The sequence below is a fragment of the Artibeus jamaicensis genome, unplaced genomic scaffold (genome assembly GCF_021234435.1).
Source record: "Artibeus jamaicensis isolate MK-2021 breed Jamaican fruit bat unplaced genomic scaffold, CSHL_Jam_final contig_76, whole genome shotgun sequence".
Classification (NCBI taxonomy): Eukaryota; Metazoa; Chordata; class Mammalia; order Chiroptera; family Phyllostomidae; genus Artibeus; species Artibeus jamaicensis.
Window position 1 is genome coordinate 3,359,676 of NW_026521954.1, and position 15,379 is coordinate 3,375,054.

General features: G+C 36.5%; 1 protein-coding gene across 6 annotated transcripts in view; it reads right to left on the reverse strand.

The window, feature by feature from the left end:
- N4BP2 (NEDD4 binding protein 2) overlaps positions 1 to 15,379 on the reverse strand; it is a 97,191-nt gene that overhangs the window by 66,220 nt on the left and 15,592 nt on the right. For 3 of the 6 annotated variants that reach the window (XM_037138041.2, XM_053672353.1, XM_053672354.1), the window contains exon 3: positions 1,590 to 1,923. The exons of 1 other annotated variant lie outside the window; for it this stretch is intronic. In XM_037138041.2, coding sequence (XP_036993936.2) covers positions 1,590 to 1,809 — 220 coding nt within the window. In that variant the 5' untranslated portion in view covers positions 1,810 to 1,923. Of the gene's footprint in view, positions 1 to 1,589; positions 1,924 to 3,519; positions 3,603 to 15,379 lie in introns of those variants that run through there. 2 more of the 6 variants (XM_053672352.1, XM_053672356.1) reach the window with 2 other exon arrangements.

Below are 15,379 nucleotides of genomic sequence, written 5' to 3' on the forward strand. Positions count from 1 at the left end.
AACTGCTCTGACCCCTAAGAAATAAAACTTGAGGAATAAGGAAAAAAGGCCAAAAGAAAGAAAAACTATTTGTACCAAGGTATTTCTGAAATATTAATTATTCATAAAAAACTTAGATATATAATTAAATAACTTAGAACACAACTCAGTAGAAAACTAATAAAAATAAATTTAAAGATTCCAGCAACAGTGAAAAAATTATTAGGTTAAGTTTAAAAAGCTGAATATGCAATTTCATCAATGCTTCTATTCAAACTACTCAAAATTATCAGTATTAATGAGCAAGGTGTAGAGAAGATCCTAGAAAAAATTATTTTTGTTAGGAATGGGGGTAATATTTTTCTTCTAATTCCTCATTGCTATGTTAGTTTAGATGCAACAAATAAATTTTTAAAACATCAAAATTAGGAAATACATATGGAAACCACACTTATAAAATTCTACACACCATTATTTCTGAGCATCATGTGGACTGCTGAAAATTGGTTTTCCTGCATTTACATCATAACAGGATACATATACTCATATCACAGACCATGGGATAAATAAAAATGGAAGTTTATTATGAATTACCAAGACATTCCAAATCTACAATAATTTTATCTTATAGTAATTATAGTCAATAGCAATACTAAGCATCAACATTTAATTTACTCATCCAGTTAACTTTGATACTGCCCCTTCTGAAGCAAACATACTTCTAAATAATTTATTACAAGTCATTAATAACTCACTAGGTTGAAGGCTTTACCAACACACACACCCCCCTTGATCCTCACCAAATAAGTAATATGAGTTATGTACTACTATTTTTCTCATTAACAGATATGAAAACTGAGACCCAAAGAGGCTAAGCTGCAGAGCTAGAAATCCAACCCAGGTTTCTTGACTCCAAAGCCATTGTTTTGAAACCATACTACTCTACTAGCCTCAACCTTTATCAGCTCTCATTCCCACAATTATAATTACCTTTCCACTCAATAAATAGTTACTGAAGTCCTACTAAGAGTCATTTGCTGTATTAGTGGCTGGGGATATAACAGTAAAAAAAAAAACAGAAACGAAATAGTTTTTAAAATCTGTCTTTATGGAGCTTACATTCTAGGACAGTTGTTCTCAGCTAGGGATGATTTTGACCCCCAAGGAACAATGACAATATATGGAGAAATTTTTAATTGTCACAACTAGGGATTGGGGGACATGCCATCGGGATCTAGTGGGTACAGGCCAGGGATGCTACTGAATATCCTACAATGCACAAGAAAGCCACTCACAGGAAATAATTATCTAGTTTAAAACATCAATAGTGCCAACCTGGTCTAGCAAGGAGGTAAAAAATAAAACAATATGATAATTATACATACATCTTACATCAAGAACTGTACATTTCTTGAAAGCAGAAACCACATATCCCTCTTCTTCCTATCCCTCATAATACCCAATTTAGAACCTTTCCCACAGCAGATGCTCAGTAAGTGATGAACAAGATAGAAACAAGGCAGTCATTTTTCTATAATACTACTGGTCATGGTATAGTACATGAAGTCTTCTTATAAGATACAAAGGGTTCAAACTAAACTTTTTCTCACCTTTGAAATCACATTCAGAGAGCATCAAATACACTACATCGGGATCCAGATCAGAAAACATCTCTGAGATATTGATGAAGAGTTCTTCCTTCTCTTTTGTTTCACACATGGAAGGAAGAGTAGTTGGCTCCTCATGACTAGCAACACTGGATACAACTTCCTTAAAGTTTGCAGTCTTCCGAAAAGGACTTCCCCCAAGATTTTTCCTTCTCCTTGGCATTCTGACTTCCAAAACTAAAATGTTTCCCTTTTAATATGTAAGACGTTTAACATTTAAGTCATACCTCAAAGAAAACAGGGTTAAATATCTTGCACAATCCAGCAGTAATAGGACCTAAAATAGAAAGCAAGTAGAAACACTGAGACTATATAGTTACTTTTCATTTCTAAAGTTGGAATGTCATTAGTTAACTCTAAGGAAGTACCATCAACTTTGGCAGCAAAGTCAAACAATTTCTCCCTCTTCAAAATATTCAACTGTTGCCAGGGTCAAACATGTTAAATAGTTAAATCTTAACAAATGTAACATTTTCAGAACAGTGAGCACACTGTTGTAATATCATTATTTTGGTGAAGAAAAACCGTAAAACAGTACTGAACACCCACATTTGGGTGTCTAATAGGCATCACAAACTCAGGATGTCCAAAACTGAGCTCCCGATCATCTCTTTCCAAACTGCTCCTCTCAGTCTTTACTATCTCAATGCAACTCTGTCCTTCCAACTGCTCAGGTCAAAAATCTTGGAATAATTCTTGACTCTTCCCATCCCACATCCAATCAGCAAGCCATTTTTGTGAGTACAACCCATAAAATGTATCCAGAATATAATCATTCCTCACCATCCTCAGTGCTACCACAGCTTCTTGCCTTGATTACTATTAACAGTCTCCTAACCAATCTTTCTATTTCCACTCTTGCCCCTTCAATCTATTTAGCAAATCAATCAGAGTAACTTAAACAATCGGTTGGATCATGCCTCTCTTCTGTTAAACTATCCACTAAGCTCCCTATCTCACAGCAGGGTAAAAGCCAGAGCCCTTAATAGGGTGTGCAACCCACATACTTGTTACCTCAGTGATGTCATCCCCGTCCTTTTTCATTGCTCATCGTTCCAGCCACATTGTACCTCCTTACTCTTCCTCAAACACATTAGGCAGACTCCCACCTGAGAACCTTAACACCTTGGTTCCCTTTGCAGAATTACTATTCCCCCAGGTATTATTTCCCACTGCCTTCCTATCATTACTCAAATGTTACCATCTCAGAAGTCAGTCCCCTAACACCACTTCATCCTTCTTCCCTTACTTGAATTTTCCCAGTAACACTTAATTATCTTCTAACATAGTACATTATTTTATTTGTTTTACTTATTTATTGTATTTACTAGCCATATTCTGGTAAAGCATGAGCTCTACAACAGCAGGCAGTCTACATGCTTTCTTTGCCTAATACACATTTTGAACTTAACAATATCCACAACTAAATGTTTGATATGATACCCAAAATCTACTCTAATCATCTGATTGGCTATCATCACCTGTGTTCTTACCTCCTAAATGATCTAATTCCAACCCTTAACCCCTACAGTTTATTTTCAACTTACCAGCCAGAATGATCTTCATTCAACGTAAGTCAGACTGAATCAGGGTCTGCTATAAATCCTCAAGTGTATCTCCATGTCACTCAGAGTAAAAACTAACATTCTTACCATTGCCCACCTCCCTGATGGCCTTTGATACTCTTCCTCAAGGTATAAAATGCACCGCTTTCTCACTCCTTCAAATCTTTGTTCAACTGTCTCATTCAATAACTTCTTCCTTGATCACCCAATTTACAATCATATCCCCCACTCCCTCTGCCCCGTTCATTCTCCTTTCCCTGCTAACCACCCACTGCTCTTAACACTTTTTAACATATGATAAATTTTACCTTTTAATTAAATTTATTGTGTCATAGCTCTCTCCATCTTCCAGAACTGCACTGTTATTATGGAAGCCACCAGCCACATGTGCCTATTTAAATTTAAATTTAAATCACATTTTTATATGCATTAATACCAAATAAAGTAGAATTTAGAGCAAAGAAAATTACCAGAGAAGTGCATTATATAATCACAGAGGATCAGTCCACCAAAAAGATACAGCAAGACACATTTGTCTAAATGCGTAGGACCAAATGACAGAGCCACTAAAGAAATAAAACAGAAACTGACAGAAATGAAACAGACAAATCCACAATTACAGTTAAGAGACTCTAATACCCCTCTCTCAACAATTTACAGATTAACTGGATAGAAGATCTACAAGGATATAGAACTCATAACACCATCAAAAGATCTAATCAACATTTATAGAACACCCCACTGAATAATTGCAGAATATGCATTCTTCTTCAAGTGTTCACAGAACATAAAACAAGGGAGGCCATATGTTAGGCTATAAAACAAACCTCAACAAATTTAAAAGAACTGATATCATACAAAGTATGTTCTCTGACCACAGTGAAATCAAACCAGACATTAGTAACAGAAGGATAACAAGGAAATCTCCAAACACTTGGAACCTAACCAATATACTAAATAATCCATGGGTCAAAGAGAAAGTCTCAAGGAAAATTTAAAAATACATAGAAATAAATGGAAATAATAATACACCATAACAAAATTTGTAGAAAACAGCTAAAGCGGCAATGACAAAAATGTACTAATGCACACACCAGAAAAGAGGAGCAGTCTCTCTTGCCCCCAGACAAACGCGGCTCAGTTGGTTGGGTGTCATCCAGTTTGACTCCCGGCCACACGCCTGGGTGGTGTTTCAGTCCCAGTTAGGATGCACAAGGAGAGGCAACTGATCCGTGTTTCTCTTTCACATTCATGTTTCTCTCCCTTTCTTTCTCCCTCCCTTCCTCTCTCTCTAAAAAAATTAAGTATTTTTAAAAACTTGAAAAAAAAAAGAGAAGTCTCAAATCAATAATGTAGGCCCCACCCCAAGAACCTAGAACCAGAAGAGCAAATAAACCCAAAGCCAGTAAAGGGAAGGCAATAATAAATTTAAGAGCAGAAATAAATGAAATTGATAACAGAAAGAACAAAGATCAATGAAACAAACTGATGGTTCTCTGGCCAGTAAAACTGATGAGTCTCTAAGCAAAACTGACAAAGGAAAAAAGAGACAACACAAATTATTAATGTCAGAAATTAAACACGGGGTATTACTGAAGACTATGTAGACATCTATGGACTAATAAGGGAATCCTTCAAAGAAACTGAATAAAATGTAAAACTAATAAGGAAATCCTATAAACAACCCTACATACAAAAGTTTGACAACATATATAAAATGGACTAATTTCTCAAAAACTACAAACTACCCAACCAATGGCTTTTAATGAAATTTGATCCACAATTTTAAAACTCCCAAAATAGATATTCTAGGCCCAAATGGCTTCCATGGAGAATTCTACCAAAGATTTTTAGGGAAAATTAACTTTACCTCTATACAATTTCTTCCAAAAATACAAATGGGAAACAAGTCCCAGTTCATTTTATGAAGTCATATTATCCTGATACCAAAATCAGACAAAGCCAGTAAAAAAACCTACATCCCTGGCTAGTATGGCTCAGTGGATTGAGTGCTGGCCTGTGAACCCAAAGGTCACTGGTTCGATTCCCAGTCAGGGCACATGCCTGCACTGCAGGCCAGATCCACAGCAGGGGGCACATAAGAGGCAACCATACGTTCATGCTTCTCTTCCTCTTTTTCTCCCTCCCTTCTCCTCTCTCTAAAAATAAATTTTCTCTCCCTCTCCCTCCTCCCTCCCCTCAAAAAATTTAAAAAAAAAAAATAATAAATAATTAATATATATAAAATCTTGTTTTAGCCCTGGCTGGTGTGGCTCAGTGGATTGAGCACTGGCCTGAGAACCAAAGGGTCACTTGTTCAATTCCCAGTCAGGGCACATGCCTGGGTTGTGGGCCAGGTTCCCAGTACAGGATGCACAAGAGGCAACCACATACTGATGTTTCTCTCCTTCTCCCTCCTTTCCCCTCTATCAAAAGATAAATAAAATCTTTTAAAAAATAAATAAAATATTTTTAAAAACCCACAAACTAATATCCCTTATGAATACAGATGTAAAAATTCTTAACAAAATATTATCAAATATAAATCAGCAATATATAATAAAGAATTTTTTCCAGAGATTTATTGAGGTATATTCCAGGGATGTAAAACTGGTTCAGTACTTTCAAAAATCAGTTAACCCACCATACCAATAGGCTAAAGAAAAAAATCACAACCATGTCAAAGAAGAAAAAAACATGACAAAATTCAACATCCATTCATGACAAAAACTACCAGAAAAATTGGAATAGTGGAGAACTTCCTCAACTCGATTAAAAATATCTGTAAAAAGCCTACAAGTAACATTATATTTAATGGTGAAATACGAAAGGCAAGATGTCCACTCTAACTGCTGTGATTCGACACAGTGCTGAAAGCTGGAGCCTGTGACATGAGAAACGGAAATAAAAGGCAGGAAATAAAAGACCAGAAAGGAAGAAAGAGAAGTGTCCCTACTCGCAGATGACATAGTTGTCTATGTATAAAAATCCCCAAAAATCTACAAAATCCCCAGCAAATAAATAGTTTCCGCAAAGTGCAGAATACAGGCCTATCTTGGAGATACTGCAGGTTCATTTCCAGTGCGCTGCAATAGAGGGAATATTGCAATAAAGCAAGTCACACATTTTTAGGTTTCCCCAGTGCACAGAAAAGTTATATTTATACTGTACTATAGTCTGTGAAGTATGCAATGGCATTATATTTAGAAAAACAATGTACATACTTTAACTTAAAAATATTTTATTGCTAAAAATTGCTAACCATTATCTGAGTCTTCAGAAAGTCATAATCTTTTTGCTGGTGGAGGGTCTTCCCTTGATGTTGATGGCTGACTGATCAGGGTGGTGGTTGCTAAAGGCAGGGGTGACTGTGTCAATGTCTTAAAATAAAGTAACAATAAACTCTGCCACATCGATTGACTCTTCCTTTCAGGAACGATTTCTCTGTAGCATGTGGTACTGTTTGATAGCATTTTACCCACAGTAGAACTTTCAAAATTGGAAGTTAACCCTCTCAAACGCAACTGCTATTTTATCAATTAAGTTTATGTATTATATTCTAACTCCTTTGTTGTCATTTCAATAATCTTCACAGCATCTTCACCAGGAGTAAATTCTATCTCAAGAAACCACTTTCTTTGCTTATCCATAAGAAGCAACTCCTCATCTACTAGAGTTTTACAGTAAGATCGCATCAACCCAGTCAAATCTTCAGGATCCACTTCTAATTCTAGTTCTCTTGCTGTATCTACCAATATCTGTAGTTATTTTAGTCCACTAAAATCTTGAACCTCTCAAAGTCATCCCTGAGGTTAAAATAAACTTCTTCTAAACTCCTATTAATGTTTATGTTTTGACTTCTTCCCATGAATCACAAATGTTCTTAATGTAATCTAAAATGGTGAATCCTTTCCAGAAGGTTTTCAATTTACTCTGCCTAGATCTGAGAAATCAGTATCTACAGCAGCTACAGGCTTACAAAATGTATTTCTTAAATAATAAGACTTAAAAGTCAAAATTACTCCTTGATTCATGAGCTGCAGAATGAATACTGTGTTGGCAGGCATGAAAACATTAAACTTGATGTACATCTCCATCAGAGCTCTTGAGTGTGCAGGTGCATTGTCAATAAGCAGTAATATTTTAGAAGAAATCTTTAGGTCTCTACAGTGGGCTTAAAATATTCAGTAAACAATATTATAAACAGATATGTAGTAATCAAGGCTTTGTTGGTCCATTTATAAAGCACAGGCAGAAAAGATTTAGTGTAATTCTCAAGGGCCCTAGGATTTTCAGAATTATAAACAAGCACTGGTTTCAACTTAAAGTCCCCAGCTGCAATAGTCCCTAACAAGAGAGTCAGCCTGTCCTCTGAGGCTTTGAAGCCAGGCACTGACTTCCATTATCTCCTATAAAAGTCCTAGATGGATGCATTGTCTTCCAATATAAGGCTATTTTATCTACAGTGAAAATGTTGTTTACTGCAGCCACCTTCATTAATTATCTTAGCCAAACCTTCTGGGTAACCTGCTGCAACTTCTACATCAGCACTCACTGTTTCACCTTGCCCTTTTACGTTATGAAGATAGTTTCTTTCCTTAAACCTCATGAACCAACCTCTGCTAACTTCAAATTTTTCTTCTGCAGCTTCCTCACCTCTCTCAGCCTCCAAAGAATTGAAGAACGTTAGAGCCCTCTTCTGTACCAGGCTTGAACAAAAGTGAATATGACTGGTTCTCTCCACACCAGTAAAACTTTCTCTGTATCAGCAATAAAGCCGTTTATCTTTCTTTTCATTCATGCATCACTGGGGTAGTACTTACCGTTTCCTTTAAGAACTTTTCCTTTGCATTCACAACTTGTTTGACAAAAGAGGCCTAGCTTTGGGCCTATCTTAACTTTTCAACATGCCTTCCTCACTTAGCTTAATCATTTCTAGCTTTAAAGTGAGAGACGTGAAAACTCTTTCTTGCACCTGAATACTTAAGAGTCCACTGTAAGGTTACTTACTGGCCTAACTTCAGTATCATTGTCTCAGGGAAGCCCTGGGGGAGGGAGAGAGACAAGGGAACAAACAGCTGGTGTAGCAGTTTACTGTTTTGTATCAGCATGACTTGTGTACTCCAAAACAATTACCAACATCAAAGATCACTGATCACACATTACTATAACAATTATAATAATGAAGAAGTTTAAAATATTGCAAGAATTACCAAAATGTGACACAGAGACAGGAGTGAGCAAGTACTATTGGAAAAATGGTGCTGACAGACTTGCTCAATGTAGGGTTGCCACAAACCTTCAATTCATTACAAACACAGCATCCAAGAAGCACCAATAAAACAACATATGCCTATACAGGAGAAACATACAAAAGCTACCCTCTATTTATATACTCTATCAATGAACATGTGGACACTTAATTACCTCTTCCCTCCCTCCCTCCCCTCTAATAAATAAAATCTTTAAAAAAAAAAAAAAAGAAAGAAATGCAATAATATTCACAATCAAAAGATATAATATTTAAGCATAAACATAACAAAATAGATAAAGGACTTGTATGCTGAAAACTACAACACAATGAAAAATCAAAGATCTAGACAAGTGGAAAGACAGCATGTTCACAGGCTAGAAGACTCAATGTAACAAAAATGTTGATTCTCCCCTCATCGATATACCACTTTAACAGCATTATATTAAAACCCCAGCAAGATTTTTGTGACTATGGACAAGATTATTCTAAAATTAAAAGAACCTGCCCCCCCCCCCCCCCCCCTCAAAAAAAAAAAAAAAAAATAAAATTAAAAAGAAAAACAAAGGAACTAAAACAATTTTGAAAGAAAATAAGTGGAATCAGGCAACTCAATTTCAAGACTTGTTATATGGCCATGAAATCAAGACTGCCTGGTTATCAGTGAAGGGACAAGCATACAGATCTGATACCAGATTACATACACTTGGAAACAGAAATAAGAACCCAGAAATAGACTGACATAAATATGTCCAACTGACTTCTGACATAGGTATAAATCAATCCAATGGAGGAAAGACAGTCTGAAAAACAAATGGTACTGATGCAAGTGGGTAGCCACGAAAAAAAGAGTTAAACTTGACCTAAGTCTCACACTTTAACTCAAAATGAGGTACAGACTTAATACAACTATAAAACTTTTAGGGGAAAAAAATCAGGAAACTATTTTCAGGATCTAAATCTAGGTAAAAATATCAAAAGTATGATCATAAAAAAAAACTAATAAACTGTATTTATCAAAATCAAAAATTTTTACTCTATGAAGGCCCTTATAAAGAGGCTAAAAAACAAGCTACAGACTAGGAGAAAACATGTATCCAACGGACTGATTTCTAAAATATAAAAACAACTTATCAAAACTCAACAATAATCCCTAACTGGTGTAGCTCAAACGGGCTGGGCATTGTTCTGCAACCCAGAAGTTGCTGGTTCGATTCCCAGTCAGGACACCTGCCTGGGTTGGAGGTTTGGTCCCCGTTCAGGGTGCATGTGAGAGGCAACAGTCAATGTTTTGCTCTCACATCGCCGTTTCTCTCCCTCTCTTCCTCCCTTCCCCTCTCTCTAAAAGTAAATAAAATGTTTTAAATTTTATTTTTTTAACAAGTGACAACATCAAACACTGGCAAGGATACAGAGAAACTGGATGGCTCACATAAGGATGATGGGAGCATAAAATAGTGCAACCACTCTAGAAAACAGTTAAGTTTTAAGTTCTTTAAAAAACTTAACAGGTAACTACCACACAACTCAGCAACTGCATTTCAGGGCATTTATCTCTGAGAAATAAAAAATTACATTTACCCAAAAACCTATACACAAATGCATATTGCAGCTTTCTTCGTTACAACTTAAAGCTAGAAAACAATTCAGATGCCCTCCAATGGATGAATGGTTAAGCAAACTATAGCACCTCCATTCCATGAACACTAGTTAGCAATAAAAAAGAACATACTATTTATTGATACGTAAAACAACCTGGATGAAATTCCAGAGAATTATGCTGAGTGAAAATAGCCAATTCCAAAGGCTATATATACTGAATGATTCAATTTATTTAACATTCATGAAATGACAAACTTACGAGAGAACAGGTGAGTAATTGCCAAGGTTAAAGGACAGGGGAGTGGGTGTGGCTACACAAAAAGTGGGTATAGAAACTTGAGAGACTGCTGTGGTGATGGAAATATTCTGCTTCGTGACTGCAGTAACATCTGCATCCTGGTTGTGACACTGTACTACAGTTCTGCAAAGATGTTTCATTGGGGAACCGGGTAAAATGCACAAGAGATTTCTTTGTATTGTTTATTACAATTGCACATGAACCTATAATCTCAAAATAAAAATGTTTCATTTTGAAAGAAAAAGCACATGTATTAACAATTCAGTTTTTCAACCACATTAATCACATTTCAAATACTCAAGAGCTACATATGGTTGGTGACTATCATTTGGACAGCACAAACAGTGAATTTTTCCGTCAGTGCTGAAAGGTCTATGGAGTAGCACTGTTCTAGAACGTAAGCTCCATGAGCCAAATGAATAGCCCATCTCAGGAAGACAAGAAGCTTTATAAGCAAAATCGTACAAGTAAGAAATAATTTTTTAAAGCAATAACATGTCTGGGCACATTTAAATCTAAATACCTGTACACCATAAAACTTTGGAGAAAATATGTATAACTATGGCAACCATTTCCAATTTCTCTCCTTCTGTTCTTTCTTAAACAGGATCTTACCCTCCCTATTTCTGCCACTACACTAAAACTGCTCTTACCTAAATTCCCATTGACTTACATGTTACTGAAGTCAATAATGAAAGATCTAGTTAACCAGGAAGATAGAGCATTTCTAAGTTTGTAGTCAGCTAATAAAACTCCTCTCTGTAAATATTAGAACAGGAGGACCCCGCCCCCCAAAATGGAGAATAAGCAGAAAGGCCTTAGAAGATCTGGACCATACAATAAATATAACTGCACTTAATATCTATAGAACACTGTACCCAATAACCACAGAATATACTTTATTTTCAAATACTTATAAAACTATGATAGAAATCTAGCAAAAATATAATAACCCAACTGTTTAAAAGTTAAGACATATACTTCTACATGAGTCGAATAGTCCACTATGTTAATTAGAAAATACTTTAAACCAAATAAAAATGTTACATATCCAAACCTGTGAGATACAACTAAGGTCACGTGTAAATGAAGACACATACAAACGCATGCAGCAGAAAAGAAGACAGGCTGAGACACCAATGATCTGAGCATCCAATCTAAGCACTCAGGGGAAAGCGCACAAACCCATATACAGCAAATCAAACCCAAAGAAACAAGAAAAAAGGAAAAAATAAAGGGCAAACAGAAAACGAAAACACAGTAAAAAGGACCAACACTGTCATGAGACAGTTCTTTGACGGGAAAAAACTATTTTTTAAAAAAACTAGTATTAATGATAAATCCCTGGCAAGAGTGATCAAAAGAGAGAGAGAGAAGGTGCAAATAACCACCATCAGAAATGAAGAAGCGGATATATCACTTTCAAGCCCACAGATAAAAAAAAAAGATAAGTCACTATTAAACAATTTTATGCCATTAAATTCTGAACCCACATGGAATGACCCACTGAATGCATGCACTCTGTGTACCTAACAGACATCTCATACCAGGCGTGTCTAAAGATGGTATGATACTCCACTGCAGACCTGCCCTAATTACAGTTCTTTCAATCTCAACTAATGGCAATTTCCAGTTCCTAGGGCCAAAAAACTAAGTGCCTTTTTTGTCTCCTCCTTCCTCAAACTTCCTGTCTGATCACTCAGCAAACCTTGACAGTTCTAAATTCCAAATATTTAATATATTCAGGTCATATAATAACTCTATGTTGAATGTTCTGAGGAACTGCCAGACTCTGCCACACCCATTCCAAAGTGACTACACAATTTTCAATTTCCAACAACAATGTATAGGGGCTCCCATTTCTTTGTACCCTCACCAAACACTTTACTGTCCGCTTTTTTATTATGGCCACCTTAATGGTATCTCATTGTAGTTTTGAGTTGCCTTTCCCTAATGACTAATGTTAACCATCATTACATGTGCTCACTGACATGTGAGGAAATGTCTATCCAGATCCTTTGCCCATTTTCAAATTTACGTGTGACTTATCTACATTACTGAGCTGCAAGACTTCTTTACACATTCTGGATGCAGCTCCCTTATCAAATAATTTCTCCCATTCTATGAGCTATCTTTACACTTTCTTGATGGTGTCCTTTGAAGCACAAACGTTTTTTATCTTTAATGATTTCATCTATTTTTTTGTCACTAATATTTTTGCTGTCCTATTTAAGATACCTTTACCTAAACCCAAGTCATAAAAATGTATGCCTATGTTTTCTTCTAACAGTTTTACAGTTTTAGCTCCTACATTTCAGTCTTTAATCCATTTTGAGTAAAGTATGAGATAGGGTCCAAGTTTATTCTTTTTCCTGTGATATCCTTGGCACCTCTGTTCCAAATCAACTGACCCTAAGTGTAAGGATGTATTGTTGGGCTCTCTTCAATTACATTTCATTGGTCTATATCTCTATTCTTGTATCAATATCACATCGTCCTGATTACTGTAGCTCTGTACTAAGTTTTAAAATGAAGAAATGTGAGTTTCCCAACTTGTTTTTCATTTCTAAGACCGGTTTGGCTATTCTGGGCTCCTCGCATTTTCCGCATGAAATTTAAAATCATCTTGTCAATTTCTGCAAAGCAGACAGATGGAGTGTTGATGGGGAATGAGTTGAATAATCAGATGATATATCCAATCAGGTCACTCCTTTCTTTTAAAATCTATCACCACACTGCATATCACACAGAGTAAAAAGTTCACCTTCTTAAAAAGGCCTGGTTAAGATCCAAAACACTAAAAACTCTCTCAAGTGTCTTGCAATTCTCCTTCTTGCTTTCTTACACTCACCCAGTATTGTCCTGATTCACTGCCATTTTGCATGATTCTCTGCCTGAAATACACTTCCTTCAGGTATCTACCTAATTCACTCACTCCTTACACGACTCTATTCATGGCACCTGGAGGGGTGGTTTTTATGTAAACCTGCACACACACACATTCTCCCCATCTCCCCTTCATTATTTTTTTCTCCAAAGCAATCATCACTTTATAATCTAGACGTTTATTTTGTTCAATGTCTACAAAACACTAAACACTAAAAAGTAAACTCCTTGAGGGCAAATGTTTTTGTCATTTATGTTCACTCCTGCATTGCTATCACTAAACTAAATCCAATATGAAAAGAATGTCTAGCACACAGTAAGCATTCATGAAATTTCTGCTGGATGAATGAAGGACTAAGGTCCATAAAAAGAACTAAGAAGAACAAACAGGAAAGTATTAGGCACAGAATTCTGAGAAAGAAACACTTAACAAACATTAAAAAGTCTACCCTATTAATAAATAAAATTAAGAGGATATTATGTTGCTTATTAAATAAAAAAATAAATAATACCAGCCTGGTGTTGGCAAGGCAAGAGTGAAATGGGAAGTCTTGTACATTGTAACGAGTATGAACTTTTCTGGAAAGCAAACAGGTGCTACGTACCAAGAAATTTGTATTACTTACATATTTTGACCCAGTAATTCCACCTCTAAGAATTCATTAAAAATATATAGATTTATATAAATATTCATATAAAGATGTTCAAAATACAGTAATTTTTGATAAAAACTGGAAAACTAAATATGAGAAATAAAATACAATAATATATGCCAGCTAGAATACAAAGATCATGATTTTACTTAACTTAAAATGTAATACTAGCTTCTGGCCAAGATGGAGGCATAGGCAGACACGCTGTGCCTCCTCGCACGAGCAAAATTAAGGACAACAAAAATTTAGATACAAAAAAACAACCAGAACTGACAGAAAACTGAACTATACGGAAGTCTGACAACTATACATCTAGACCAGTAAGAGGACTGAAGTTGGCAGCCAGTGGAGAGGGGCTGTGCCGGGAAAAGCTGGTGGCTGGTGGACCCCAGGTGTGCACAAGCAGCGGTTGGTCAACCCAGGGCACAGGGTGACAACAGGCAGACCCACTGAGGCAAGTGAGGCAAGCAAGGCAGTTTGGCTGACTATGGTCACACATTCGCACGCAGATAAACCAGACGAAAATGGGCAGCAAAACAGATCAAGCAACCCAGGGCCCCAGTGCTGAGAAAAAGAGCCTAAAAGCCTGATTGAAAACACCTGTGGGGGTTGAGGTGCCAGGAGAGACTCCCAGCCTCACAGAAGAGTTTGTTGGAGAGACCCACAGGGTCCTGGAATGCACACAAGCTCACCCACTGAGAAACCAGCACCAGAAGGGCCCAATTTGCTTGGGGGAAGCAGCAGAAGGGACTGAAATCCAGCAGAGAGCACGGAACAAGCACCACTGTTCCTTCTCAGACCGTTCCCCCCGCCCCACATACAGCATCACAACCCAGAAACTGGGTTGCCCCACCCCAGTGAACACCTGTCACCTGACAGAGAATCTAATACATACTTGTTTACTGATTATCGTCGAAATACAACAGCAAAGTTTTAATAACCCTAACCCTAGTTGTTGTTTTTTTAACAGATAAGAATATATGTTCTTTTAATCATTAAAAATTAGTCAATACTTTTGAATACTAAAATTTTCAATAAAAATCTAAGAAAAAATTTTTATTTTTTTAAAGATTTTATTTATTCATTTTTAGAGAGAGGGAGAAAGATTAGGAGAGAAATATCAATGTGTGGTTGCCTCTCATGCACCCCGTACTGGGGACCTGGCCCGCAACCCAGACATGTGTCCTGACTGGGAATCGAACTGGCGACCCTTTGTTTCATAGCCCACACTCAATCCACTGAGCTACACCAGCCAGGGCTAGAAACTTTTTAATAGAGTGAACAAACTCTGAAAATGGTATGGCAATGGTCAGTACTGCCATCAAAGCGGATATACCAAAAAATACCTTCAAAAGAAAAATCTTCCCTGGCTGGTGTAGCTCAGTGGATTTAGCGCGGGTCTGCGAACCAAAGGATCAAGGTTCTAGTAACCAAATCTGTTAAAAGTTTGAAAACCTATGTGAAAAATATTCATATTC